General features: G+C 39.6%; 1 protein-coding gene across 3 annotated transcripts in view; it reads right to left on the minus strand.

The window, feature by feature from the left end:
- The window catches only part of SH3GLB1 (SH3 domain containing GRB2 like, endophilin B1), a 39,090-nt gene extending 13,250 nt beyond the window's left edge, over positions 1-25,840 (minus strand). The window contains exons 1-5 of one of the 3 annotated variants that reach the window (XM_056123672.1): positions 25,619-25,840; positions 10,030-10,171; positions 6,699-6,827; positions 3,407-3,540; positions 2,824-2,916 (exon numbers count right to left, since the gene is read on the minus strand). In XM_056123672.1, the coding sequence (XP_055979647.1) occupies positions 2,824-2,916; positions 3,407-3,540; positions 6,699-6,827; positions 10,030-10,171; positions 25,619-25,690 (570 nt within the window). In that variant the 5' untranslated portion in view covers positions 25,691-25,840. The remainder of the gene's footprint in view (positions 1-2,823; positions 2,917-3,406; positions 3,541-6,698; positions 6,828-10,029; positions 10,172-25,618) is intronic. The other 2 variants (XM_056123674.1, XM_056123675.1) reach the window with 2 other exon arrangements.
- Positions 25,841-26,903: the final 1,063 nt, after the last annotated feature.

Genomic DNA, 26,903 nt, shown 5'->3' on the forward strand with positions numbered 1-26,903 from the left:
TTGCCAGGCGAGATACTCTCGGTAGCTTGCTGGGCTCTCCGAGAGAGGCGGAGGAACCGAACTCGGGTCGGCCATGTTGGCTGCGTGCAAGGCAAATGCCCTACCGCTGTGCTATCACTCCAGCCAAATTAATAAATATTAGTGAGCTCGGAACTATAATTTTTTTTTAATTAACAAAACTCTAATTTTCCTGAAACTTTACATATGATTAAGGTTAAAACTGGGCTGGGGAATTAGAAACAGAAATAGCTCAAAGGGTATATAGCTACGCTGGTAGCTGAAGAGGTCACTCTAACCTCAGAATTTCTCTGATTTCAGTTTTTTATAGATTTCATGAATTACTTATTTGGGGACTAAGTATTACTTTACAATTAAGGTTTAAGACCTATGAATGTTTTGTTAAGTTTGTTTACTAGTTTCCAAACTTTCAAATTCCTTCTTGGTATTAATTCTGAACTTTGTTGAGGTGACAGATAAAAAAGCAAAATCTTTGCTGTCCTCAGTTCTCAATCTAGTGTGGTAGATTCAACTTTCTAATAGCAGGAAATGTGTTAAAGAAAAAAGCAAAAAAGTAAATCCAAACTTGTAGTAGGTTCTATCTTTCTGTATCCTTCAAGTAAATAAAATAGAAATACAAGGAGAAAATGATGACAAAATATAGGTATGCTTTGGCTTCAAAGCCTTATGTTTTAACAGGCTACAAGGATTTTATTTCAGTTTCTGGAATATTTCGGACTTCCATATAGCTAAGAAAAATGAGTAGATTATCAAGGAGGAAAACAATAAAATCAGGATTTTTAATCTAGAAGAACATTTTAAATATTTGGCTACAGTTAAATTTTGTTTTGTGCAATATGTAAATTCTGTAAAATCTGAGTATAAATAAAACTTTAGAATTCTTTTGTAAAGCTTTTCATTTTAACCTTTCCACTTAAAAAGCAACTATAAGGAAATTTTTTGACACTTGACAAAAATATTCTTATTCTTATTTAAAAATCTCTCAGCACAAGTAGGCTTTATGAATAAAGAGATTGCTTCATTTCAAATTTGGATTTCTAAATGGTTCTTATTTATCTTAATGACAAATTTTCCTGCATTTATCTTTATGCATTTATCTTTAAAATGTTCCATTTTACTATATATATAAACTTTATTGTTAGAAACTGGAATCTAGTATACCAGCTGAGACTGTGTCATCTACAGAACTAATTTCTAAAATTCTGGCTTTGCAAAACACTGTTTGGACAGTTAGAATCTTGATGATGATGTTCTGATAAGTTCTAAGATGAAATAAACACTAGTGAAGTCTGGCCAAACCTAACTAATTTCCAGCAGGAGCTTCTAAAAATCTGAAGAGAAACCACCTAAAAAATGTTTTGCTTTTACAAGATAGTCAGATAGCCTCAAAAGACAACACTAACATTAAATATTTTAAATCACTATCAAATTTTACTCTAAATCAAATCTCAAACTATTATCCCCCCAAATAAGAAGACATAATAGATTTCTATCAGCATTGTGGTAATATGTTCATTAAGGTAATTATCCTGGATAGTAAGTATTCTAGAGAGTTGGAAAGAGAAGGTAGGGGGAATATCATGCCTCACAACAAAGCCTATCCATTAGCTCAAAGTAAGAATTACCATGTTAGTTTCCTCTAATACAGATTTGTTTACACTGTACTATCTTAAAGGTGTTCCAATTCAAATCTGTTTATCTCTTTAAAATCTGGGATGGAGGCATAAACAGTATAAATATTAGATTAAATAAGCTTACAAAGAAATCTCCTAAGAAATGTATTATATGCAATTATAGAAATACTAATTTGTAAAGTCATTGAATTTCTAGTCTATGCCCACTCAATTATAAATGATGGTGTCAGTGACACCTGGGTTACCAGCATGGAGCTGGGACCTCCACAGCTGCACCCAAGGACACTTCAGGCCACCATGTGGTGCTGGTAATTGAACCTGGTTCTGATGCATGCTAGCTGAGTGCTCTAACTGGGATACTATCTCCCTACCTCGTGAGGTGGTTTTGATAAAAAATATTAAAGAATTTATTTATCCAAATAAGTTTCCTCCCTATTCAAAATAGTTACCAAGAACCCGTGCTGCCATGTTTGAATGGTTTTGAAGTCAGTAAGTCACTTCTAATATTTAAGCCATACGAAAGCTTTCTCAAACAGGGCTTATTGTCATTATATTTTCTTCCTATTTCAACTGTACTGTATCTATTTCCAAAAGACATATCCAACAACATCACTGAGGACAGCTAAAGAATACGGGGGTTGAAGTGCATGATTCGCGGGCAAAAAGCTGGGGTTTGATGCCTGGCACCACACGGTCCCAAACACGACCAAGAGTCACCTCCTAGAACGCAGCCAGTAGTAGTCCCAGAGTATTGCTGGGTATGACCCAAAAATCAAAACCAAGCCAAACAAAAAACCACAAAGAAACAAAACTGAAAAATGATAGACTACGAAGCCCTTATTATTTTTGTATTTTGGAACAACATATTGCTGAAATAAGAACTAGCCTCCTGACAAGACTACTTTGCACTGCTTTAGATCTACTAAATTTTGGTAAGTTTGGGTGCCAAGGATTGAATTCAGGGACTCATATATGAGAAGCTTGTGCCCTACCAGTGAGCTGTATCTCTGGCCCCAAGTTTTGTAAATTTATTTAAAAACAGAAAAGCACTTATCCCCAAATCATATTCTAGTTTTAAGGATAAGGTGTAACTTGCATGGTGGAAGTAAAACATCGTACAAGTTTTAAGATAAGTAACTTAGAAGTCTTTTTCTATTAATATACTACTTACTGCAGCTCTAGCTTCTGCAGCTTTGGCCTTCTTAAGTCTGGTTTTTGCAGCATCCAAATCTAATCTCTTATTTTGCAACAGTTTCCTTTCTTTCTATAAATAAAGGAAAGACAAAATTAAAATCTATGATCCTAACATCCAATTAAGAGTACACATATATTTAAAGCATTATTCTTTGTACTCCATTAATAAAAGATTCCTGAAAATTAATTTTTATACATGCAAAAAGGCAGGAAGTATATGATCCAGAGATGTAGCTTCCAAGGATTATATTTCTGACTCCTAGTTTATATAAATAGTTGTATGTTTATAGTATAGTACAGAGCCATTTTGTACCAGGAATCACTTGCAGGTTTTAGTGCTGCTAATGAGCAAGAAGTATGTAAAGGATTTTAATAACACTGAAATGTACAAAAATAGAGTCCTTTATTTTGCTTTAATTTTGGGTTTTGTTGTAAATGCACCTAACAAGATTTAGATGTTTTAATCTGCTATACCTATTTAATAATAGAGAAAATTATTAAAAACACTAAGTACAGATCTAAATTATTTTTACTGAAAAAAAGAAAGAATTTCAACTCACAGCTATTGTTTTGTAATCTCCTTCTATAAAATTTCTTAAAGGAGTGAGGAAATTTAAGGCTGATGTTTGAATGAGTTCTCTGTCTGCTGTTCCAATTCGTTTTTGTGTTTCTCCGCACTTGATAAGGGCATTACCTGCAAAGGAAAAAAAGTTCTTTTTTAAACACTGTCTGTTAATGTCAGACAACAAAATCACATTAAGACAAATTGGTCATCTTTTCTGTTTTCACATTAGCAGTCCACTGTTTAAGTAAAACTTAAACAGAATTAACTGTAATTAGTTTTATTTTAATGGTAATAATAACTAGTCAAAAGAAAATGACAAAGATAAATGTATCATATCAGAATTAATTGTATCAATTCCACCAATGGGAAAAGAGGTAGGTACTTATAGTCACATATCAAATAATATAGATATCTTATAAAAACTATGTAGGCTTAAAATATTGTTTGTGGCCCAGAGAGAGCTCTGTGGTAGTGTCTTGCCTTGCAGACTTGAAGTTATGGGTTTGATCCCCCACCCCACCCTACATTAAGTACGATTCAGGCAGCACTGCTGTTTGCAAACTCTGGCACTGGATGAAAAGTGTATCTCCAGAGCATTATAATCAAGTGTGGGCAAGCTCTGAAACCAAAGCATGACCCAAAATTAAGCACGCAGGCACCATAACCAAGACCCCCAGTGAGCACTACAGCTAAGGATGTGAGCAACTCAGTGTAAATGTGTAAGCACTACAACTATAAGCACCATGACTAAGTGTTCCAAGTATGGGAACCAACCGTGTAACCCATTATACCAACAAAAAAAGGGGAAAACATATTTTATTAAATAGGCCAATTAGATATTTATCTTCTGTTTCTATATTTATACATCATCATTAATATCTATATATAAGTGCATATTAGTTAATTTTTATTAGTTTTATTAATTTTATTAATAAATTAATAAATAAAATTTATTTATTAGATTAATGAAGTTAACTTCCAATAATAAGGGTGCATAACCTGATATTACTAGCGACGAAAACAGATCAAGCTGAATGAAAACTTAGAACCCTTTCTAATTTTTATGTTCCACTAGTTTTTCAGTTAATTTTATTAGTTAATTAGTTAATTTTTATCAAGTTAAAAATTCATAGAGTAGAAAATAAAGTAAAAGAAAAATGTAAGATTTTATAAAGCTCTTTGCTTCTTAAAACTGTGGGGTATGACTCTATACACGGTCATGTAACAGAATGTGGGGGCTCATCGTAAAATACATTTATGCTTATTAAAAATTAACATAAAACAAAACCAAGTTTCTACTCTTAGCTTTAACTTTAATGAGCTTTAGTTTTGTGAGTTTTTCAGTTCCTTCTTTAGACCGAGAAGATACATTTGAATTATTAGTTGTGCGATTATAGGTGAATTATGTATGTAACCTCACTAAAAATTTTAATTTCCTTGTCTTTAAAATAGAGATAGATATTTGCATTGTAAATAGGATATGAACAAGAACTTACTGAAGTAAGACTACATGTAGTGTATTGCCACACTGCTAGGAAGACTCAATTGTTACCTATTATCAATTGCTAATAAAGAGATTAATGAAGTTAACTTCCAATAATAAGGGTGCATAACCTGATATTACTAGCGACGAAAACAGATCAAGCTGAATGAAAACTTAGAACCCTTTCTAATTTTTATGTTCCACTAGTTTTTCAGTTTCGAGAAGTAAAGAACTGGAACTTCCTGTATCTTTTTTTGTGGGGGAGAGCAAGCGGGATGTGGGTTGGGTTGGTGAGACTCAGCTGTGTTAGTGGCTACATGCAAGACAAACTTCATAATCCTTGTACTTTCTCTCTGGCCCCTTCATAAATCCTTTTGACTCCAGCACCTATGTACACCTGGCATAACAATAAAAATGTGTTAAAGTAAAATTATAGAAACTATTTTCAGATTTCTGAATCATACCTTAAAAAATATGAAAGTTTCAATGTTATAATCTAAAAATCCAATTGAATAATGGAATTTATTTTACAGTACTTAGGTTATTAAGTCAATCTTAATAAAGGCTGACTTAATTTAATTTACTTCTAAAATTTTTCTTATAATCCTAAAATTTATAAGCTATTTTATAAATCAGATCTATATTTAAGTAGTTTAATTTACCTAATACTTAATGCTTTCTATCTAAAAAGTACTGATTACTTACTGACATTTTAAGAAAATTAGCAACTTTGGATTATAGAAAAGAAGTCTAGAAAAGTTTCATATTCTGAGAAAATTACATCTGTGGCATAATAAAGATGTGTAACTATAAGCTTGAGCTTTATGTCAAAAACAACTAGCAAAGCTGGAATATCTATAAAATGTGATTACAGGAAAGTGAAATATATCAGAAAATGGAATGCAATCCAAACATCCAGAAATAATTATGGTTAACATTTTTGTGGTATTGACATTACTGTGTAGCATAAATACTAGTAATTTGTTGAAGCACCATGTGCCAAGTATTTCAATATAAAAAAAGTTCTTAAGAAAAGCTTAAAAAAACATAATAGAGGAGATAAATGTTAAAATTTAATATGTCAAGGAAGCAATATAATATACCTATGAATATAATATAGCTATTATAAGATTCACTAGGAGTGCAAGTAAAAAAGTTAATAGTTAACTTTTTGTAACTAGAAAAAAAAAGTGAATTCTCAGAGTAATGTGTTTACATTAATTAAATATTTAATTATACTGTTTTTACTGGGCTGGAGCAATAGCACAGCAGGTAGGACGTTTGCCTTGCATGAAGCCGACCCAGGTTTGATTTCTCTGTCCCTCTTGGAGAGCCCGGCAAGCTACCGAGAGTAGAGAGTATCCTGCCTACATAGCAGAGCCTGGCAAGCTCCCTGTGACATATTTGATATGCCAAAAACAGTAACAAGTCTCGCAATGGAGACGTTACTGGTGCCTGCTTGAGCAAATCGATGAACAACGACAGGAGCACAGTGCTACTGTATTTATTGGCTATCTATATTTCTATTTTGAAATTTGTTTTTTGGCCACACCTGGAGATGCACAGGGTTACTGTAGGCTCCACACTCAGGAATTACTCCTCCTAGCAGAGCTGGGGGGGACTACATGGGATGAAGACAAGCACCCTATCTCTATCTATCTAGCCCCATATTTCCAAAATTTTAACATGAAAGATCTTAAGTAAAAACTGATCTACTAAAATCAAGTAAATGTTAATAATGTCACTAAATAGCAAAAACCCTAAAGATAAAAATATTTATCAGACCCTTTTGTCTTTTACTTACCATAAGCTGTTCCTGAGCCAAACTCAGTCCCGGCATCAATCATGTACTGTCCCAAAAGTTCTGGATTACTTATACGACATGGAGCTTTTCTATCCAGTTTCTCATAAACAAATTCTTCTATTCTGGCATCTGCGAGAAAGGTTTAAAATTATCAATGATGTAAAAAATAAACTATCTTTAAAAACATTGTTTACTCTCCTAACAGACAATGACTGCCCTTTAATATAAACTTGAAGTTAGTTTTAAGTACATACATATATACACATATAAATGTTAGTATTAACTTTAAAATATATTTTAGAAGTCTGATAAGATATTTTGGCAAATACTTTAAAGTAAAATCTGTTTTATGTATTTTATGAAATTTTACATTCCAAAGGCTGAATATTTTGTTATTATCAGTTTCCTTTGCAAAATTCTGAAATCAGGGATTTTTAGCATGAAAATATATATGAACATATGACACCAAGAATTTGAGTCACACGTTTCTGAACAGAATAATACAGGCTGGAATAATCTATACAGAGATTAGTACCATGATATTGGCATGATTTTAGTTATACAGATATATAGGTATGTCTGGACATATTCACTCAAGAGATTTCACCACTAAAAATTAAAAAAAGAAGTTGGAATGACAGGACAGGGGTTAAGGCACTTGCCTCATACACAGCTTACCCCAATTTGATCCCTGACACCATACTGTATCCTAAACACTGTCAGCAGCAACCCCTGAGCCAGAACCAGGAGTAAGTTCTGAATTCTGCTGGATATGGCACAATTACCCCTCCCTAAAAATAAAAAAGAACTCAAAAACAAAACAAAAACCAAAAACAAACAAACAAAAAAACCCAAAACAAAACCCCAGTAAACTTAAATAAATTCAAAAGATAAAACAAAAGGATAAAAAAATAATAAGACATTAGCATAAATGTCAAGGAAAAAGCAGTAAAATCTGAATAAACACTTGTTTAACAGCAAAAAATAAGCATATTGCTATATACTATGTTAATATACTTGGTTCAAATACAAATTCTACTTTTAATTTGCTATGTTACATTGCTAAACTTGATTCTTATTCAATAAACAATTATACGGTATCTTAGGTGCAAGGTTATTGAGTAGGCTATCTAAAAAACTCAAGAGTTGTCTGAAAATAAAATCATTTATGGAAAAATATATAGAACTTAACATAAATGACAACTATTTAAACTTCTATAAAATTTTCTCTTAGTACTAGGGGCAGTTATTTATCCAGTGGAAGAAATATTAATTTTTCTTCATAGCTCATTTTAACTCTTAAAATTTAGTCATTCCATATAAAATAACAGAATGGGAGTCTAACACCCAAGAATAGTAGAGATAAGTACCAGGAAGAACTCCACAGCTTAGAAGCCGGCATCACATGCCTGGGGAAAAGGCAGCTCAGACAGAGAAGGGAACACCAAGTAAAGGGTGCTAGGAGGGCCTGCTCGGGATGGGAGATGTATACCGAAAGTAGACTATAGATGGAACATGATGGTCACTAAATACCTCTACTGCAAACCACAACACCCAAAAGAAGAGAGAGCAAAAGGAAATGCCCTGCCACAAAGGTGGGGTGTGGTGGAGGGGATTAGGTGGGAGTGGTGGGAGGGATGCTGGGATCATTGGTGCTGAAAAACGGGCACCGGTGGAGATGGGTACTCAATCATTGTATGACTGAAATGAAATACGAGAGTTTGTAAGTTTGTAACTATACCTCATGGTGATTCACTAATAAAAAAATTAAAAAAAAATTTAGTCATTCCATCAAACTGAATATTAAGAGGTTTCTATAAAAGCTTAAAAAGTATTTATCTGTTACTGAGCATACAAAGGGGGCACATTTATCAACGTCTTCACCATAAATCATTAAAAATAATCACATATGCCATAACTATGGGCTGGAGTGATAGCACAGCGGGTAATAATGTAATATGCCCAGGAGCGATAGCACAGTGGGTAGGGTGTTTGCCTTGCATGCAGCCAACCAGGGTTCGATTCCTCCGCCCCTCTCGGAGAGCCCGGCAAGCTACCCAGAGTATTTCGCCTGCATGGCAAAGCCTGGCAAGCTACCTGTGACATATTCAATATGCCAAAAGCAGTAACAAGAAGTCTCACAATTCGTTGTGAGACATTATTGGTGCCCGCTCAAGCAAATCGATGAACAATGGGAGGACAGTGCTATAGTGCCCATATTCTCACATATTTTATGTTTTACTCCTAATTCAGAAGATCTAGATTTCTGTCACTTGGTCAGCAAGAATTTTTTTCTGGACAAAGTGTAGCATATGTAACATATCAGATAATAATGTCAATTTTATTAAGTCAAGGGCTGGAGCGATAGCACAGCGGGTAGGGCGTTCGCCTTACACGCGGCCAACATGGCCGACCCGAGTTCGATTCCTCCGCCCCTCTCGGAGAGCCCGGCAAGCTACCGAGAGTATTCGATATGCCAGACACAGTAACAACAAAGTCTCCAATGGAGACGTTACTGGGCCCGCTCGAGCAAATCGACGATCAACGGGAGGGCCTTCACCCATTATTAAGTCATGTGGCTTTTTGCGGACTACTGGTTTTGTGGTAAGCACATAAGATAAAAATATGCTTACCTCAGAGGAATCAAACATCTCGCAAAGCCACTGACCTGATCAATACTGTCATAAAAAGTTTGATTGCAAAAGAAGATGGAGTAAAGCATTCTAAGTTAGTACTAGAGATGGAGTTGCGATAACTGCCCTTTTTTTTTTAACATGTAGATTTCCTTTATTTGTATTCTAAACCAATGTCTGACAACTGCTGTTAGTATTACAAAGAAGAAAAAAATGGGTCTTTCTAAAAACATGGGAGTAATGAGGAAAACAAGGAGTCTTAATAGAACAAAAGTGGCAGAGGTAATTCACAGTTGTGAGAACATGGGCCAACCTCTATCACATCCCCTAGAATACAGACTGAGCAAGAATTTCCTCAAATTAGGGCGTTTGCCTTGCACAAGGCCAACCTGGGTTCGATTCCTCTATCCCTCTCGGAGAACCCGGCATGCTACCGAGAGTACCCCGCCCGCATGGCAGGGCCTGGCAAGCTCCCCATGGCATATTCAATATGCCAAAAACAGTAACAACAAGTGTCACAATGGAGACAATACTGATGCCCGCTCGAGCAAACTGATGAACAGTGGGACGACAGTGCTACAGGCAGTGCCATAACTTTAAACCAAAAGATTAGATTTAAATAGTCATTGACATAAAAATGTACCAGTTAACTTTTGATAAGATTTTAGTCAATAAGCTTGAATTACAAAGTTTCTTACTTGGGTTTGGTTGTAGTAAGACTTCAGTTTGTTTCATTATTTTTTCTGTCCATATTTTGGTACATTCAGCTTTGCTAAGGAGGTTCTCTAAGTGAGCATCCAATTCTGTCTTCTCAGCCTGGCCAAGCTTTTCTTCTGTGAACTATTAAAAAAAAAAAATCAGTGGTGAACTTAATGTCATATATACACATGCTGACTTTTAACAAAAACATTTTCTCTGGTGTTGGGTATTGAGCCCAGTTTTAATGCATGTAAGGTATATGTGCTGCCGCTGAGTTATATCCTCCACCATGACATTTAATGATACACACTTGTAAATACAAATTTGGAAAAAAAAATACCTCATTTACAGCTTAGGAACATACATCAACAATTAAAAGGAAAATTTAAATCCAAACAATTCCTCACACATAAATATTTGTAAACCACTGTATATAAATGCGACACTTTTGCTCCTACGGTATCCATAGCACGTTTCTACTAAGTGGCACTTACAACGACTGTATATTACAGTTAACACATGTTCTTAGTTCAGCTTAAATGTGTGGCATGAATTCAATAGAAAATTTAACATACTGCTTAGTTCATAAAATATATAAACACTTCTTACATGTAAATATAGCATAACAAATGTCGAGTAATGAAAGCTTTAAGTCACTTGAATGTAAACACAAATCCTAGCTGCAGTGTTGTATGTTCTCAGCAATCTTTTAACTATCTTTAAGTATCCTCTTTATTATAAAGAAACAATACATATCTTATAGTGCTTTGATTACATATGTAAACTACCTAGCTCACTGTCTGGAAATTGTTGTTCTGATTTCAAAACGGGCCTTTTGATTAATGCATCTGCAAATTATAGGTGCTTCAACCACAAAAGATGGATTTTCGTGGAATTCTGGGAAACCATCATTTAAGTTGCTTTTTAAAAATGTTTTAATTTTGCATGTGTGTTTTTTTTTGTGTTTTCACTATACTCAGCATTTCTCAGGGGTCCCACCTGGCAGGACTTGGGGGACCACATAAGTGTAGGAACTGAACTTGGGCCTCCCACATGCAATGTTTGTACTTAGACTTTGAGGTCTCCCCCTTCCCTTTCAAAGAAACTGACTCACAGACTAACTTTCAAGACGTTATTTATATACCAAGGTAATCATCTAAAGATTTTAAAAGTTGGTTAAATTTGTGCAAATACTAATTTTATTAGCAGCATGTTGGTTTTTGAGGAAAAGCAGCACTGCCCATACTAAAGAGATAAAGATGAAGTGATTTTAATGAAACTTTGTGGGGACTTCTGATTTCTTTTTCTTCCTCCCTCTCCTCATTACTCCTCCACCCCCTGCCCACCATCACCATTTTGTTTTGGGCCACACCTCGCAGAGCTCAGGGATTATTCCAGGTTCTGCACTCAGAAATTACTCCTGGTGCTGCTCTGGGACCACATGGATTGACAAGGATCGAACCTTGGCTGCCCATGTGCAAGGCAGAGGCTCTACCCAGTATTCTATCTCTCAAATATCTGCCCCTGCCCCTCCCTGCCAAACTTTAATCACCTGGTGGTGCTCAGGGCTTACTCCTGGCTGTGTTAGCCAACACTCTTGTCTGTGCTTGGGGAATCATATGTGGTGCTGAGGATCAAACAGTTGTCAGTTGCAAGCAAGGTAAGTGCCTTACTGCACTATCCCTCTGGCCCTAAATATTTAAAATTAAATACTAGCAGCAATATTTAAGCCTTTTCTTGCGGAGTACTTTTCCTGCAGAATATATGTCTTTTCCCCACTTGTGATAAGACAGGAAGATTACTAATTCTGTGCTTGTCATTAGCCAATGTTAGCTAAGAAAATACAATACCTGGCGTGTTTTGCCTTCCACTTCTTAAAATATATTCATCTACTCCATTTTCTTTTTAGTTTTATTACCTGTTTACTTCAGATCCCCCAATACTTAGAAAAATTTTATGAGGTACAGCGTGATTTACAATATCGTTAATGACGATTTCATGCATACATTATTCCAACACCAATGAACAAATACTTTTACCTGATTATAAATTAATATTTTAAGCAAAATTGTATTTTAGATTTCTGGTTCAGGTGGGAGTAGAAATAACAGCTTCAATAGCTTTTAAAAAAGCCTTGGGTCTTTTTTGTAACTGGTTTTTAGCAAACCCTGTTCAAGCTGATAGAACCAAGAATAACAGCTCCAGAAGTATTGCCTAAGTTCATAAACTTGCAATGTATTGTGACCGAGGTGAGGAGAGGCACTGAGTGAAAGATTAAAATCCAGATCTCAAAATCAGATGGATAACTATGTAATGTAATTCTTACAAGGGAACTATTAGTTAGGTCAGATGCCTAGATTCTAAGGAAAAGATATCTTAAAAGTTTAGGGTTTTACATGCTCTAAGACCAACCCCAGATGATTAGAGTATACTTTATATAAGCATCAATAAGGAGGGAAAGGAAAATACTAAAGTGAACATTATCTACAATGGATGATTAGCAGAGAAAAATTCTTTACCTAGTACTTTTAAAATTGGGACACACACTCATATTTACTTAATAGAAAAGCATATCTATTTGTTCATTTAATTTAATCCTTCAACAAATACTTATTAAGTACTACGCATGTCGCATGTACTAGGTACTATGTTAGGCACCTGAGTTTCAGCAATCCAAAAAGACACAGATAATCTGCTTTTAATAGTTTACATTTTAATGGAAAAGAATAAGTAACTTGAAAATGTTTACAAGGGTTTTAAAGAATGGTGGAGAAAAGAATAATATATAGGTAACTCCACTGTTTGATAAGAGATGGAACAATTGAATCAATAACTCAATTGTTTTAAAGGAAGTAAAAATTAAGAAAGAATTCTGCAGAAGAGGAGAGGATAATCAGGCAAGGCTTCAAAAGGGAGGGTCTGAAAGTAGAAGCAGAATGACCTGAGAGTGAGCAGTAAGAACCAATTCATCCAAAGATCCAAAGGAAAAATACAATCAGTTATATAAAAATGTATCTTCTAGCTGCAATTCTAGAAAATTCACCTTTATGTACATTACATACTAATTTCCTTCTAGAAAATCTTTAGTTTTAGATTTTTGGAACACACGGCAGAGTCTGGCAAACTCCCTGTGTTGTACCCAATATGCCAAATACCAGTTAACAATGATGGGTCTCATTCTCCTAAAGAGCCTTGAATATAATCTTAGGGCTAGGATGAAAGAGACGTTACTGGGGCCTGCTCGAGGCAATCGACAAATAACAGGATGATTTGTGATTTTGTGATTTGTGACTGGTGGTGCACAGGACTTACTCCTGGCTCTGAGTTAAGGGATCATTCCTAGAGGAACTTACGGGGCCATGTGGGGGACTAGGGATAGAAGTTAGGTTAGGTGGGCTGATAAGAGATGAAACAACTGAATCAATAACTGTTTTTTTTCATAGTTTTATTTTTCTTCTTATATTTATTTATTGAATCACTGTGGGAAAAGTTACTAAGCTTTCAGGTTTAAGTCTCAGTCATACAATGATCAAACACCTCTCCCTTCACCAGTACTAATTTTTCACCACCAAGAACCCCAATATACCCCCCTCCCATCCCTCCCAATGCCTGTGAGGCAGATGATTTCCACTTAACTCTTCTCTACATTGATTACATTCATTATTTCGCCAAAAGATGCACCATTATTGTTTAGAATCCCCCCCCCCCCCCGCCCCGGCCCACAATCAAAATTGCTGAAAAGGCAGTGTGAAATACTTTGTTTTCTATAGCTGGTTATGAGAATCATATAATGATTTTCGATTTCTGCAAAGAGCCAGATAATTATGAGATTGGTTTCTGTGCGAATGGTGTTATGGCTGTGCCGGAGAGGTAGGGCGCGAAGGACAAGCCGGTACTCCCCCCCACCCCCACTTCCCCTGAGACTGTAGTTGCCTCGTCACCGCCGGCTCATACCTGGCTTTCCTATAAGTTCTGAGGCAGCAGCCACCTTGCTACAGGGGGGGGTGGGGGGGGAGGCAGAAGGGAGCAACACCCTTTCCCTCCTGGGGAGGCATGGCAACAGAGTATAACGCATGGTCCATTCACTTTTCTGCCGCAAGCTGCCGGGCTCTGGACTAAGTCCTTTTGCATCTAGAGCCATGGCCGTGCCAGAGAGCCGCTGAGGGGGGCAACTCGTGACCTTGGTAGGGTGTGAAGGACGAGCTGGTACCACCCCCCTTCCCATGAGACTGCAGTTGCCCCATCACCACTGGCTCATACATGGCGACTGTAGTTGCCCTGTCACCACTGGCTCATACTTGGCTTTCTAATAAGCTCTGAGGTGGCGGCCACCTTGCTGCCAGGGGGAAAAAGGCGGAAGGGAGCAACACCCTTTTCCTCTCAGAGAGGCATGGTGCTGTAGTTTAAGGTATGGTCCATTCACTTTTCTGCAGCAAGCTGCCGGGCTCTGGATTAAGTCCTTTTGCCTCTGGAGCCATGGCCATGCTGGAGAGCCGCTTGTGGGGGGCAACTCGTGACCTCAGTAGGGCGTGAAGGACGAGCTGGTACCGCCCCCCTTCCCATGAGACTGCAGTTGCCTCGTCATCACCGGCTCATACCTGGCTTTCCAATAAGCTCTGAGCTTATAGGAAAGCCACCTTGTATGCAGTCCAGATGCATTTCTGCCAAAAGTCTCTGGGTTTCGAGATTTGTTTCTGAGTCTCTGGGATCATGGCTGTTAATCAACTTGATCAGGAGCCAGAGAGGCTGTTTGTAGGCGGTGACTTGGGGTCTCGCTGGGATGGGAAGGAAAGGGCCGGTTCTACCCTCATCTGGTGAGGACCCAGGTGTCTCGTCACTGCAGGCCCAAACCTGACTGTCCAGTGGTCTCTGGAGGATAGCAGTCACTGGGCCGCCAAGGAGAACAGGCCAAGGCACGAAACCTATTCCCATCTGGAGTGGCCCAGCCCCAGTAACCTACTGCAGAAACAGGATGCATTTCCACCAAAAGCCTTTGGGTTCTGAGATTCGTTTTTGAGTCTCTGGGATCATGGCCGTTAAGCAGCTTGATTAGGAACCAGAGAGGCCATGCCTCCAATTATATAGCTGAGCTGGAGGTGGTTTGTGGGTGTGTCTCCCACATACCTAACTTTTGGCCGTTTACTTTCTTGGTAAACTTTGCCCCAAGTTTTTGGAGTCTGGCCAAAGGCACAGCAGCAATTTTGGAAAGTCTGACGGCGCCATCAGGCTGCTGATGCACTCGCCTCACAGGTACAAGTTGACCTGCTGGTGGCATCATACCCCCCCATACCCCCCAACTCAACTGTTTTAAAGTAAGTAAAAATTAATAAAGAATTAATTCTGCAGAAGAGGAGAGGATAATCAGGGAAGGCTTCAAAGGGGAGGGCCTGGAAGTAGAAGCAGAATATGTTAGGTGTGTGCAAGGCAAGTGCCTTACCCACAGTACTATTTCTTCAGACTGGGTCCTTTATCTAAAAAGCAACATTATTAAACAGATTTACATTAGAACTTACCAAAGCATCTGCTAAGAATCAGGAAACAGAGTCTGTTATAGGAGAGTTAAAAATATCAAAAGAGTATAAAAACTTAGATCTATATAAATACTAATTATAGTTATAAGTTACAGCCACTGAATTTATCTTATACAAGCTAGGTTTCATGACATGTTTCTCCTACATATTTTAGTGAACCAACACTCACAAAGTTATTTTGAAAAGAAATTTATGTTTCTCCTACATATTTTACCAAACAATCAATCAGAAAGCTGGTTATATGAAATAGATATTAATTTTGTGTGTGTGTGGCGGTACTCAGGACCTAGCTCTGTGCAATGCTCAGGAGACCAAATCATATGCTGGGGAATGAATCTGGGTCGGCTGCATGCAAGGCAAGCCCCCTATCCACTGAGTTATTTTTTCGGCCCAAATTATTTTAATCTGATCCCAAAACCTGTGTATTTAATATTGTATCTGTGATTCTCATGACCTACATTTACAGATATCATTCATTACTCTTTTCAACTGAAAAAAAAAGAGAGAGTATAATAGAGCAGAGATGAAAAGTTGCAACAAGTTTTTTTGGTTAAGTCTGAGCAAGAAACAAGGAATAAGACATAAATTGAATAATAAAGTATTCTATGAACACACAATGAGTAAGGTTTTTAAAAATTATTTTAGTTCAGAAATGGAAGGGAACACAAGTATGAAGTGAATCTGAAGAGTATCTGTTTAGAAAACACAAAACACAAAAAACACTTAAAATGAATTTAAGTGCCAGTAATAAATTCTGCATGTCTACTTGCATATTCCAAAAGTGAAAAATTATTTTACTTAATCTGAATCATGTCGTAAGTCAGCATGGTATATGGTTATGTTTTATTTTCTAGTGTTTTGGGGGAGAGGGTTCACAGTGCTTGGGGTCCTGGTGATACTTGGTGGCTGGTGATGTGGTGCTGCTTGGGCCCACTATTGCTAGGGACTGGCTACCAGGGTTTAGCCAAATAGGAACTTAGGGGTGAGAGTGGGGGGGAAAATGCAGTGCTAGGGATGGAACTCAGAGTGTCACAAATTCCAGCCCTTTGAGCTATCTCCTGGGCTTTGAATATCATTTATTTTTATACATACTTCTGTATTCTTAACAGTAGCAGGGTTTAGTATGTTAAAAAATAGTGTGTGTGTGTGTGTGTGTGTGTGTGTGTGTGTGTGTGTAGGTAGGTAGGCTGGTTTTTAGGCCACACCCAGCTGTGCTCAGGAATCACTCCTGGCAGAACTGACATAACCATATGTGGTGCCAGGGAGCAAACAGGTCAGCTGCATGCAAGGCAAGCACTACCCATAGTACTCTCTCTTCAGCCCCCATGCTATGCATTGCACACAATACTCTTGAATCTTGTTACATAGGCAAGGATCCTAATTTTAGTGATAAATAAGTTAGTTAATATCAAGAGTGGTTAAACATTTTGCCTAAGCTATCAGAGTCAAAGACGTCAGTTCGAAATTTAATCTCACACCTGTTTGAATCAGTCTTATTACTAGAATGCACTTTCAATAAATAAATACTTGCCAAGTTTGAGAAACAATTTTTACATCCATTATCTAAACATATTCTGTGCTTCTTGACTGTATGTCTTTGTCCATAGCATTCTGGATAGTTGAATCCTATAGTCCACTTGCTATTTACATGAAATTGCATAGTCAACCAATTAAAAAGGTTAATGTTATTTATCTATTTTTTGTGCCACAACAGGCAGTGCTCAGGGGCTCTTTGTTTGGGGTCGCTCCTGGCAGTGATTAGGAAATCACATGGTCCTAGTGATCAAATCTGGGAATCCTGCACAAAAAGTGTGAACTCTGTTAAGATTTCTGGTCCTAGAGGATAACTTAGAGCTGTATCTCTGGTCCTTAAGGGTAATTTTGATTGAATCTAGGATGAACAAGGTAAAGAGGGGAGGGGAAAGAATAATATGCAATTGCTATCATATTTAACTTGAAGCTATAAATTAAAATTTTCTTATTTAAAAGATTATAAAAAATTATCTCCCATGATCTTATGATTGTGAGGACTGAAGAATTTTTTTGTTAGCCAGAAGACTCATTTTTTTTTAAATCTAAAGTTTAAATTACTAGTAAAATATTTGGATTTTTTTTTGTTTAGAAAATTCTGTTTTTATGTTTATTGCAACACTGTGATTGCAAAATTGTTCAATTTGTAAAAATACCAGTAAAACACACTTCCTTATCTTATTTGAGTTCTATAAGCATATGACATGGTCATAGGCCTCCAAGATTTTATGATCTTAGTATTTCAACAGAAATGCAAATTATAGCAATGGCACCATTTTCAGGTGGACCAAAGACCTATTAAATTCTTCCCTTAAAAGTGGACTGATCCCTTTACCTAATACTCAAAATTGTATTTTCTTCTAAAATGTTTTAGTTTTCAACATCTTTATGTCCAAAATATTTTATTTTACTTTTTTGCTTTTGGGCCACTTGGGGACGACTGGCAGCACTTGGGGACGACTCGCAGTCTGTACTTAGGATTCGGGACAATGTGGTGCTGGGGACTGAATTGGAGCTGCCTCTAGAATGTACCATGCTTTTGACCCAGTGAGCTATTTTTTGGCTCTATGAAAAATCTTTACAGACTTTTCCATTTTCTGATCATATTTTGTTAGAAAGTACAGTTAATTTGAAGATGTTTGATTATAGCAGTAACATTTAAACCTTTGTGAACATAGCCTGTAAGTCACAGAAATCCAAACACACTTCGGCTAAATTGTTATTTGACATATAACTCATATTAATAAAATAACATGACAAATGTAATCCCCCTCTTCGGTAATTATTTTTTTCTCCAAAACATTAAAGTATTGTCTTTGAGCCAGCCACATTTTTCCAGATATTGGAATCCTGCATCTACAGAATAGGCATACAGTCTACTTAATAAAGCAGCATGGACTTCATAATACAACCCCACCACACCATGCCCAATAAAAGTAAAAAATCTACCTAATATCTGAGCTTTTATTTACCATCAATTCTTTGGGTAAGACTGACATTTAGAAAGAATCTCCTTGAGGGAAACGTGTTAACACAAATTCTACATATGAATTATGTATTAGTAAATGAGAAGTACATCTTTTTCATTCAATTCCCAATTTTGGCTCGCTGGTAAATTTACTTGAAGGATCTCTCAAAAAACAATGATGCCAGATATAAATCTCAAGAATTCTTAACTGAACTGGAGGAATAGCCAATAAAGATTTCTTGTAATTTCAAGTCCAGCTGATACTGAGAACCACAGCTCTAAACTCATACATAATTATTTTAATATTAAGTTAAGAAACCATCTTCTCTTTAGTAGTTTGTAAATGCCCATAACGGTTTTGATATTTTGGAGCAGTTCTACCAATTTTTACCTAATGAGAAAATGGACTTTTTTTAAATTGAATCACCGTGAGAGCATTACAAAATAGTTCATGATTGCATTTCAGTAATACAATGTTCCAACACCCATCTCTTGACCAGTGTAATTTCCTAGCATCAGTGTCCCTAGTTTCTCTCCCACCCCTTCAAGCTACCTCCCACCCCAGCCTGCTTCTATGCAAGCATCTCTCTTCTTTATCTCTCTCTTTCTCTATCATTATAGGCATTTCCAACTAATATTGTCATAATGGGTCTTAACTACCCTCCGTCCCCCCACACCACTGACCAACCATTGACCAGTCCTCCTGGCCCGTTTTCCCTGGCCTTGAATATTAGTTTTAGACTTTTTTTTTTAATATCCCACAAACAAATGGGAGTCATTCTATATCTATTCCTTTCCTTCTGACTCATTTCACTCAGCATGATGCTCTCCCAGTTTCTCCATTTATAGGCAAACTTCATGACCTCATTTTTCCTGACAGATGTGTAGTATTCCATTGTGCAGATGTACCGTAGTTTCTTTTTTCATACATCTGTTCATGTATGAAAAAAGATACATAAACAGTACTGAGATTGCTTCCAGATTCTGGCTATATGGAACAATGCTGCAGTGAATATAGAAGTACAGATGGTGTTTCTGCTGTGTGTTTTTGGACCACCAGGGTATATTCCCAGTAGTGGTATTGCTGGGTCAAATGGGAACTCAATTTCTAGTTTTTTTGAGGAACATCCATATTTTTTAATGAATGGACTTCTAATGAGAAAGGTTTTTATTATATATTGAGAAAAATGATACATTATTGAAATTTAAATTTTATAAAGGAAATGGGATTTCAAAAAGGTTTTAAAAAAGAATTTGTGGCCAAGTGGGAATTTCATCCAGATAGTACTTATATAAGTGAGCTGAAGGCAGCATATTTATCTATCTCCAGTTTATATTTCCTATTATGCTAAACCTGGGACTCCCACAGGCAAAGCATGCATTCATGCCAACCCTTTGAGTTATCTTTCCTGATCCTATCTCTTATTTTACTTTATTTATTTATTGGCTTTTTGGGTCAAACCTGGCGATGCACAGGGGTTATTCCTGGCTCATGCGCTCAGGAACTACTCCTGGCGGTGCTTGGGGACCATACGGGATGCTGGGAATCAAACAGGGGTTGGCCGTGTGCAAAGCAAATGCCCTACTCGCTGTGCTATTGCTCCAGCTCCCCTGATCCCTACCTTCTTAATTTAAATATAGTGAAATGTTTTGATTCAGTTATTATTAAGAACTGAAAATGTGTCAACTTGGAGCTGGAGAGATAGTATAGGAGGTAAGACACTTGCTGTTCCATAGAGTTGACTTGGGTTCAATCCTGGCAATGTATTATGCTCCTTTGGGGCACTGCCAGAACTGATCCCAGAGCAGCATGGAGTCAGAAGAAGTCCTGAGCACTGCCAGGTGTGGTGCAAAAACAAAACAAAAACTGCCCATTTGACAGATATACTGAGTGAAGTAAAGGAGTAGCAAGTCAAAACACAGATTATTTACAAATAATAAAATATTTGTTATAAACTAGGACTAGATGAAGTCCTTGAGTATATGGAATGGGTCTCATTTATCTCTGTAAGCTTCTAGAAGGTAGTCTATAAATACTGGTGGAAATAAAGAGTATAATATTTCAGATTTATATTAATCAATTTCAAGGTCAGCAGATGTAACAGTGGAAAAATTGTAAAAAAGTAATAAAACCACTTCACATGCATAATGATCCAAAGCATAAACTGTGCTTATAGACACTATGTCCTTTTATTCACTTATACATTTTATCCTACCATTCTTTGGAGTACCAAGGCAGATAAAAGAATTTCGAAGGCTAAGATTAGAGTGGTAAGACCCATTTATAATGCTTTGATTTTTGTTCATAGTTTGATTTTTAAAACAGGGAACATGATTAATTTCTAACTTAACAATGTTTAGAAAGTGACAAAAAAGAAAGGCATTTATTTTTAAAAGTTAAGAAGCACTGTTGGATACAAAGGAGGATAACAAATAATGGTTGATTCCTAAGGATACACAATTTTATTACAGATGTTAAAAGTCAGAGTAACAAAATTTTCCATGGGGTTTTACACTGGTTCTTTAGAAGAAAAATACCAGGGAATCATACATAACTGGAAGATGATACAGAACTTCACATCAAGCACCTGTGGTCTGAGATGTACTTGAAGCTATGTCTTCACTCAATTAAAGACTATGCAGAAGGGCTGGCAAGACAGTACAATAGGCAAGGTGCTTGCCTGGTACGCAGCTGACCTGGGTTTCATCTCTGGCACCCCATACAGCCCCCCTAAGCACTGCCAAGAGTGATCCCTGATCACTGAGCCAGGAGTAAGCCCTGAGCACTGTTGAGTATGGACTAAAACCGAAAGAGAGAGAGAGGGAGGTGATGGAAGGAGGGAGGGAGGGAGAAGGAGAAAGATTATGGGTTCTTTTTAGCTGTATAAACAAGACTGGAGGTTAGGAAAACAAGAGATTAGGAAGGTCAATTTGGAAATTAAAAAAAATAATTTGGAGCAGTACGTTTATAAATGAGATGAAGATATATTGAAACCTCAACAAAGAGACTTAGACTTGAAATAACATAAGAGTTGCTTAGAAAATAATAAAACCAAGCTCAGAATAATGGTACAGCAGGGAAGGCTGTTTACCTTGCACACAGGCAACCTGGGTTCGATTTCTGGCATACCATATGGTCATCTCTCCCCACTCTCTACCTGGTCCATGAAGCACTGCTAGGACTAATTCGGAGTGCAGAACCAGGAGTAACCCCTGAGCACCACCAGGTGTGGGCCAAAGGGCAAAACAGTAATAAGAAAAGAAAAGGACAGAACAATTTGTAGAGAAAAAATAACTGGATGCTTTTATATTCTATTGTTTAGAGTTAAAAACTCCCAGGGATACTTTGTTGATTAGTAAGAAATTACAGCTATTCAAGAAATTGAACCTTACCACTCTATTTAAAGTCCTCCCCCCACACACACACACTTTGGTGGGGGGTGCACACACAGCAGTGGTCAGGTGCTATTCCTTACTCTGCACTCAGGAAATATTCCTGGCGGGCTCAGGGGACCATAAGGGGTGCCTGGGAATGAATCGGGCTTGGCCATGTGCAAGGCAAGCACTCTACCTGCTGTACTATCACTCCGGCATCAAAATGTTTTAGAATGGCGAGAATTTAATTGAAAAACTTGAAACATGTTGAATTTTTTAAACTGAGCTATTTTAAAGCAAATTTTAAAAAGTAAAAAATAAAATTTCCAGCAGTCAGAAAACCAGAAAATGGCTTATCCGTTAAGGTTATAATTTAATCTGATTGTAAATTATTATTTAGAAATGTGAAAGTTGAATTCCATTCCTAATGACTGGCATAGCTCTTACGCTATTCTTAGCACGAAACTTGGCACTTTGACATTATACTGATGTCAACTCAATCTAGAATAGGAACTCAAGTTATTTACTACTGAAATAAAAAGTGTTTGTTGAATACTGTCACAGCATTCCAAATTTCACATTCACTTTGAAGCCATCTCTTTTCTTTACACACACACACACACACACACACACACACACACATAATTTAAATGTATTATGGAAAAAGTACAATAAACAGAATTATGAAACCCATGAAAGCATGGCCAAATTTCAACTATCGACTTTCTGACAATGTTGGTTCCAGACCCTATTTTTTTAAATATTAAAAAAAAATCAGAAACCAATATATACAGAAATATTTTAAAATGTATGTTTAACAGATATAAATTTATATCAAAGGACATTAAAGGAAACTTTTTTTTTTCTGTTTTAACTCAATGATTCAAAACAAAATCTTGAGTGTCAGTAACCTTCAACTCATCTTTCTCTCATATGCATAGGGCTAATTTAATAAAAGCATTGCTGGATAAATTCTGATCCTGCCCTGCTAACTTACCTAAATTATACTCCCCCATCCCTTTTTTTACTTTTGCCTCTTGTATGGTCACCCATAGCTCCCTAACTAGCCTTCCTAACATGCCAGACTTCAGAGTCTCTACCTAGTTGATTTCTCTGCTTGAAACATCTTTCCTCCCTATATCCACAAATCTGTCATTTACTTGAGGTCTCTTTGAATTTAACCCTATTAAAAATGCTTATGCTATCAAATCTATACAACGTAACAGCAACAGCCATCTCTGCCATTATCTATCCCCTATTGCCTTTTCTCCATCAGTATCTGATACTTTTCTTCTGCTAGATTATAAACTCAGGGAAAGGTGATGTTTTGTTGCTTTTTTTATTTACTACTGTTTCACTAGATTCCAAAAACAGTACTGACAAAAGGCAGACAGGTAGTAGAATAAGTATGTAAGACTCAAAATAATTTGATAATCATTTGGGTAACTTGATAGCTAATAGATTAGGATAGAATTTTAAAACTTTTTCTAAAGAATGTGAAATAAATGAGGCTCTAGATTTGATCTGATATGCTCTCCCAACAAAGAAGGGGGAAAAAATAATATGAAACAATAAGTTATTTAAATTTGGGAAGACTAGTTAAGAGCTTTTCAAAAAAAGTGATGTTGGGGCCAGAGTTATAGTACAGCAGGTAGAGAGTTTGTCTTTCACATAGCCCACCTGGGTTCAAGCCCTGGCATCCCATATGATACCTGGGGCATCTCCAGGAGTAATTCCTGACTGCAGAGCCAGGAAAACCCCTGAGTATTGCCAGGTGTGATCCAAAAAGCCCTCCACACCAAAAAAAGGTGATGCCTATTAAAGACATTTAATTCAAATTCTAGAATGTGTTCTATGCAAGACATATGTACTCGAAGACCTCTAACTATATTTAAGAGTCATTTTATTGCGTCAAATCTACATTCAGCATCTCGAAATCAAACTAAACAATAGCAAAGACTGGCAACATGAAGACCCACAATCAAAAAATAATCAACTCTCTAATCTACACATTACTTACTAGTGGACCTTGCCTTTCTTAGATATAGGCTAATAAATCAAGCTATAAATTTCAGTATCCTCATGACATGTGCACGTGTTAATGAAACACCTTGTGTTTCAGCAGAGGATGGGAGGAGAGGGTTATGGCAGCTATCTTATCATTCAGCAGAAAAAAATGCAGAACTTGGAAATGAAGACCTAGAAGGGATTTCCTGGCTCTTCCACATGTGCATACGTGTTGCTACAATACTCAGGTCATACCAGATACACCTTCAAAGTCTCTCTTGAGTGTAGCCATCTATTATCCTAGACCTGCAATACTCATCTATTATTCTCGACCTGCAATACCCATCCAAGGAGAGAAGCGACCTGCAGTGTGGGTCAGAGAGCAGTGGGCCATTTACTCGCTGTGTACTAGCCATGCAAGTTCAGCAAGTCACGGAAGCTCTCGCAAGCAGCGTCCTCCTTATGTACAAGAAGCTGGCAGGCTGGGCAAAGTTGCACAAAAGGGCTGGCGAGAACCGGTCCAATGCCTTGCAAAGCCCAGAGGACAGCACCCTGTTTTTCCCCCGCAGCTATTACCTTGCTCTAGTGTGACTATTCTTTCCCCAACGGAGGTGGCAACCTGCGGGCCGACGCGAGGCCCATAAAACTGGACTTACTGGAGACCACCAGGAAAAGCAATGAGCACCAGCAAACTGCCTGGCCTCCGAATCGCGGGGCTTGGGCGCCTTCGAACCGTTCATCACTGCTTTTTTTTTTTTTTTAAATCCCGACAAAAGCGTTGCTGAAGTCACCGCGCCTCAACACCCCAAGACTCATCATCCCCTGGGCTGCGGAGCGGGTGCAATTCACGTCGGGCCGGCGCAGATTCCAGCGAGTCAGCACGACGCGGGCGTGGACGAGGAGTGTGTCCCTGGTACCCCCCACCCCGCACCGACGCGGGCTGACTTTTTTTCCCAGGGCATCTTGCAACACGCCCCCCTGCGCGACTCGGCAACACGATTCGCCCCGGGCCCCGCGACCCCCTCGGTAGGACATCGAGTGTGTGTTTGCGGGAGGGCCTTCTGCCCCCGTTCCTCCGAACTCCCAATTCTGGTTTCCCGACATCTCGACTCGGTTCGGACGCCGGGCGCCGCTTGCCCCCTCGCTCCTGCGGACAGTCGGGCCCCGGGGGTGGGAAAAAGTCCCCGCCGGAGCGAGACGGGCAGCGGCGGGGCAGGAAAAGGAAACTTCCCTTCCGGACTGGGCGCGGGGCGAGGGAGACGCGGGGATGATAGGGCGGAGGCTCCGCGGCCCGGAGCGGTGGGGGGGCGGGGGGACGTGCGGACCCGCCCCAGGAGAGGGAGGTCACCGCAACCCCGAGGCCCAGCTACGGGGGTCCAGGATGGAAGCCCCGGGTCCCGGCCCGCCTCGCTGTGCCCGCGGCGCGACGGTTGGGGCTGCAAAAAAAAAAAAAAAAAAAAACGGCTGCCCGGCTGCTCCGGGGCCCCAGGCCGCGCCCATCGGCAGCGCCGCGGCCCGCAGCAGGCCCCGGCGAGAGAGAGGTCGGCGACGCGGCGGGCCGCCGCGGTGGCCGCGGTCGCTCCGCCGGCGAGGGTGGGTGTGGGTGGGGTTGGCGGAGAGGAGCCCCCTCCGCTCGGGACGCGGGCCACCCGGGCGCGCCGCGGTCGACCCCCTTACCTGCACGGCACGACTCAGGAAGGTTCCGGCGTCGGCCGCCAGTTTCTTCACGTTGAAGTCCATGATGTTCATCCTGGGCGGCAGCCGCCGGGCGGAGCCGCCGGCTGACCTCGCGGGGAGGCGGAGGCGCCGCGGCGGCCGGGGCTGGGGCGGCCGGGCGACAGCCGCGGGGGCGGACGTGGTGGGTGCCGGGAGGCGGCGCCCGCCCGCCGCCGCAGCTGTCGTTTCCGTGAAGGAGGAGTGAGAGCGGGGAGGGGGTGGGGCGAGGCGAGGCGAGGCGAGGCGAGGGGCGGGCGCCGGGCGGCGGGCCGCGTGCCCGGGGCGGCGGCGGCGGCGGCGGCGGCGCGCGCGGCCTGCGGGCCCCGGGGAGGGGGTGCGGCGAGGCGGGTGGGGGGCGGGGGAACCCCCGCACGGACGCGCCGCGGCGCCCCCGGGCCAAGGGAGGGAGGGAGGAAGCGCCGCCGGCCGCGGACGGCGGGGAGGCGGAGCTTTCCGGTCGCTCGGGGCGGGAGCGGCGCCCCCTGCAGGAACGCGGCGGAGCAGCCTCGGATTGCGCGTCCCGGGCGCCAAGGGGCCGCTGCGCGTTTGCAGTGAAGCTCCCACCCCGAGCCCGCAAGACCCGAGGGGAAAAAAAAAAAAAAGTAGCTCGTCTCCTTGCTTTTGTCTTCCAAGAGAAAAAGACGGGCATGACAGCCTCGAAGGACAACGACTGTCAAGTTAGCGCCCGCTTCCGGCCCTCCCTGCGCTGCCGGCCCGCGGCTAACCAGGCTCAGTCACTGACTGCCCAGAATCCTGAGTCCTGAATCAGGTGCCGGTCCACCACCTTGCTTGAAAGCTCTCGGGTTGACCTGGCTACTGCATGGCCTTGCAGTTGTGGTTAGGGATGTAGGGATAGCGAGGGAGGCAACCCTTGCTCTCCTGGTGCCTATAACTTTGTTGGTAAGACACAACATGAATAAGTGGTTACAAGTGTGATGAAATGCCAGGGAGGCATCCCCAGCGCTCTTCAACGTTCCCTTCCAGGTTTTTCCTAGTAATCTGAATTCTGTAAAAAAAAAAAAAGTGCTATGGGGAGGTGACTTGGTGATAGAGCACATGCTACACCTGTGTGAGGACTGGGGTTTATTCTCCAATATTGCACCCCATACACAGTGGGGGTGGGTGGAGAACACTTCCTCGGCATACTTCAAATTTCCCCCAAAGCATGGTTTTTCTTTTCTTTTCTTTTCTTTTCTTTTCTTTTCTTTTTGGGTCACACTCAGCAATGCCCAAGGTTTACTCCTGG

Source organism: Sorex fumeus, unplaced genomic scaffold (assembly GCF_029834395.1).
Source record: "Sorex fumeus unplaced genomic scaffold, SorFum_2.1 ptg000047l, whole genome shotgun sequence".
Taxonomy (NCBI): domain Eukaryota; kingdom Metazoa; phylum Chordata; class Mammalia; order Eulipotyphla; family Soricidae; genus Sorex; species Sorex fumeus.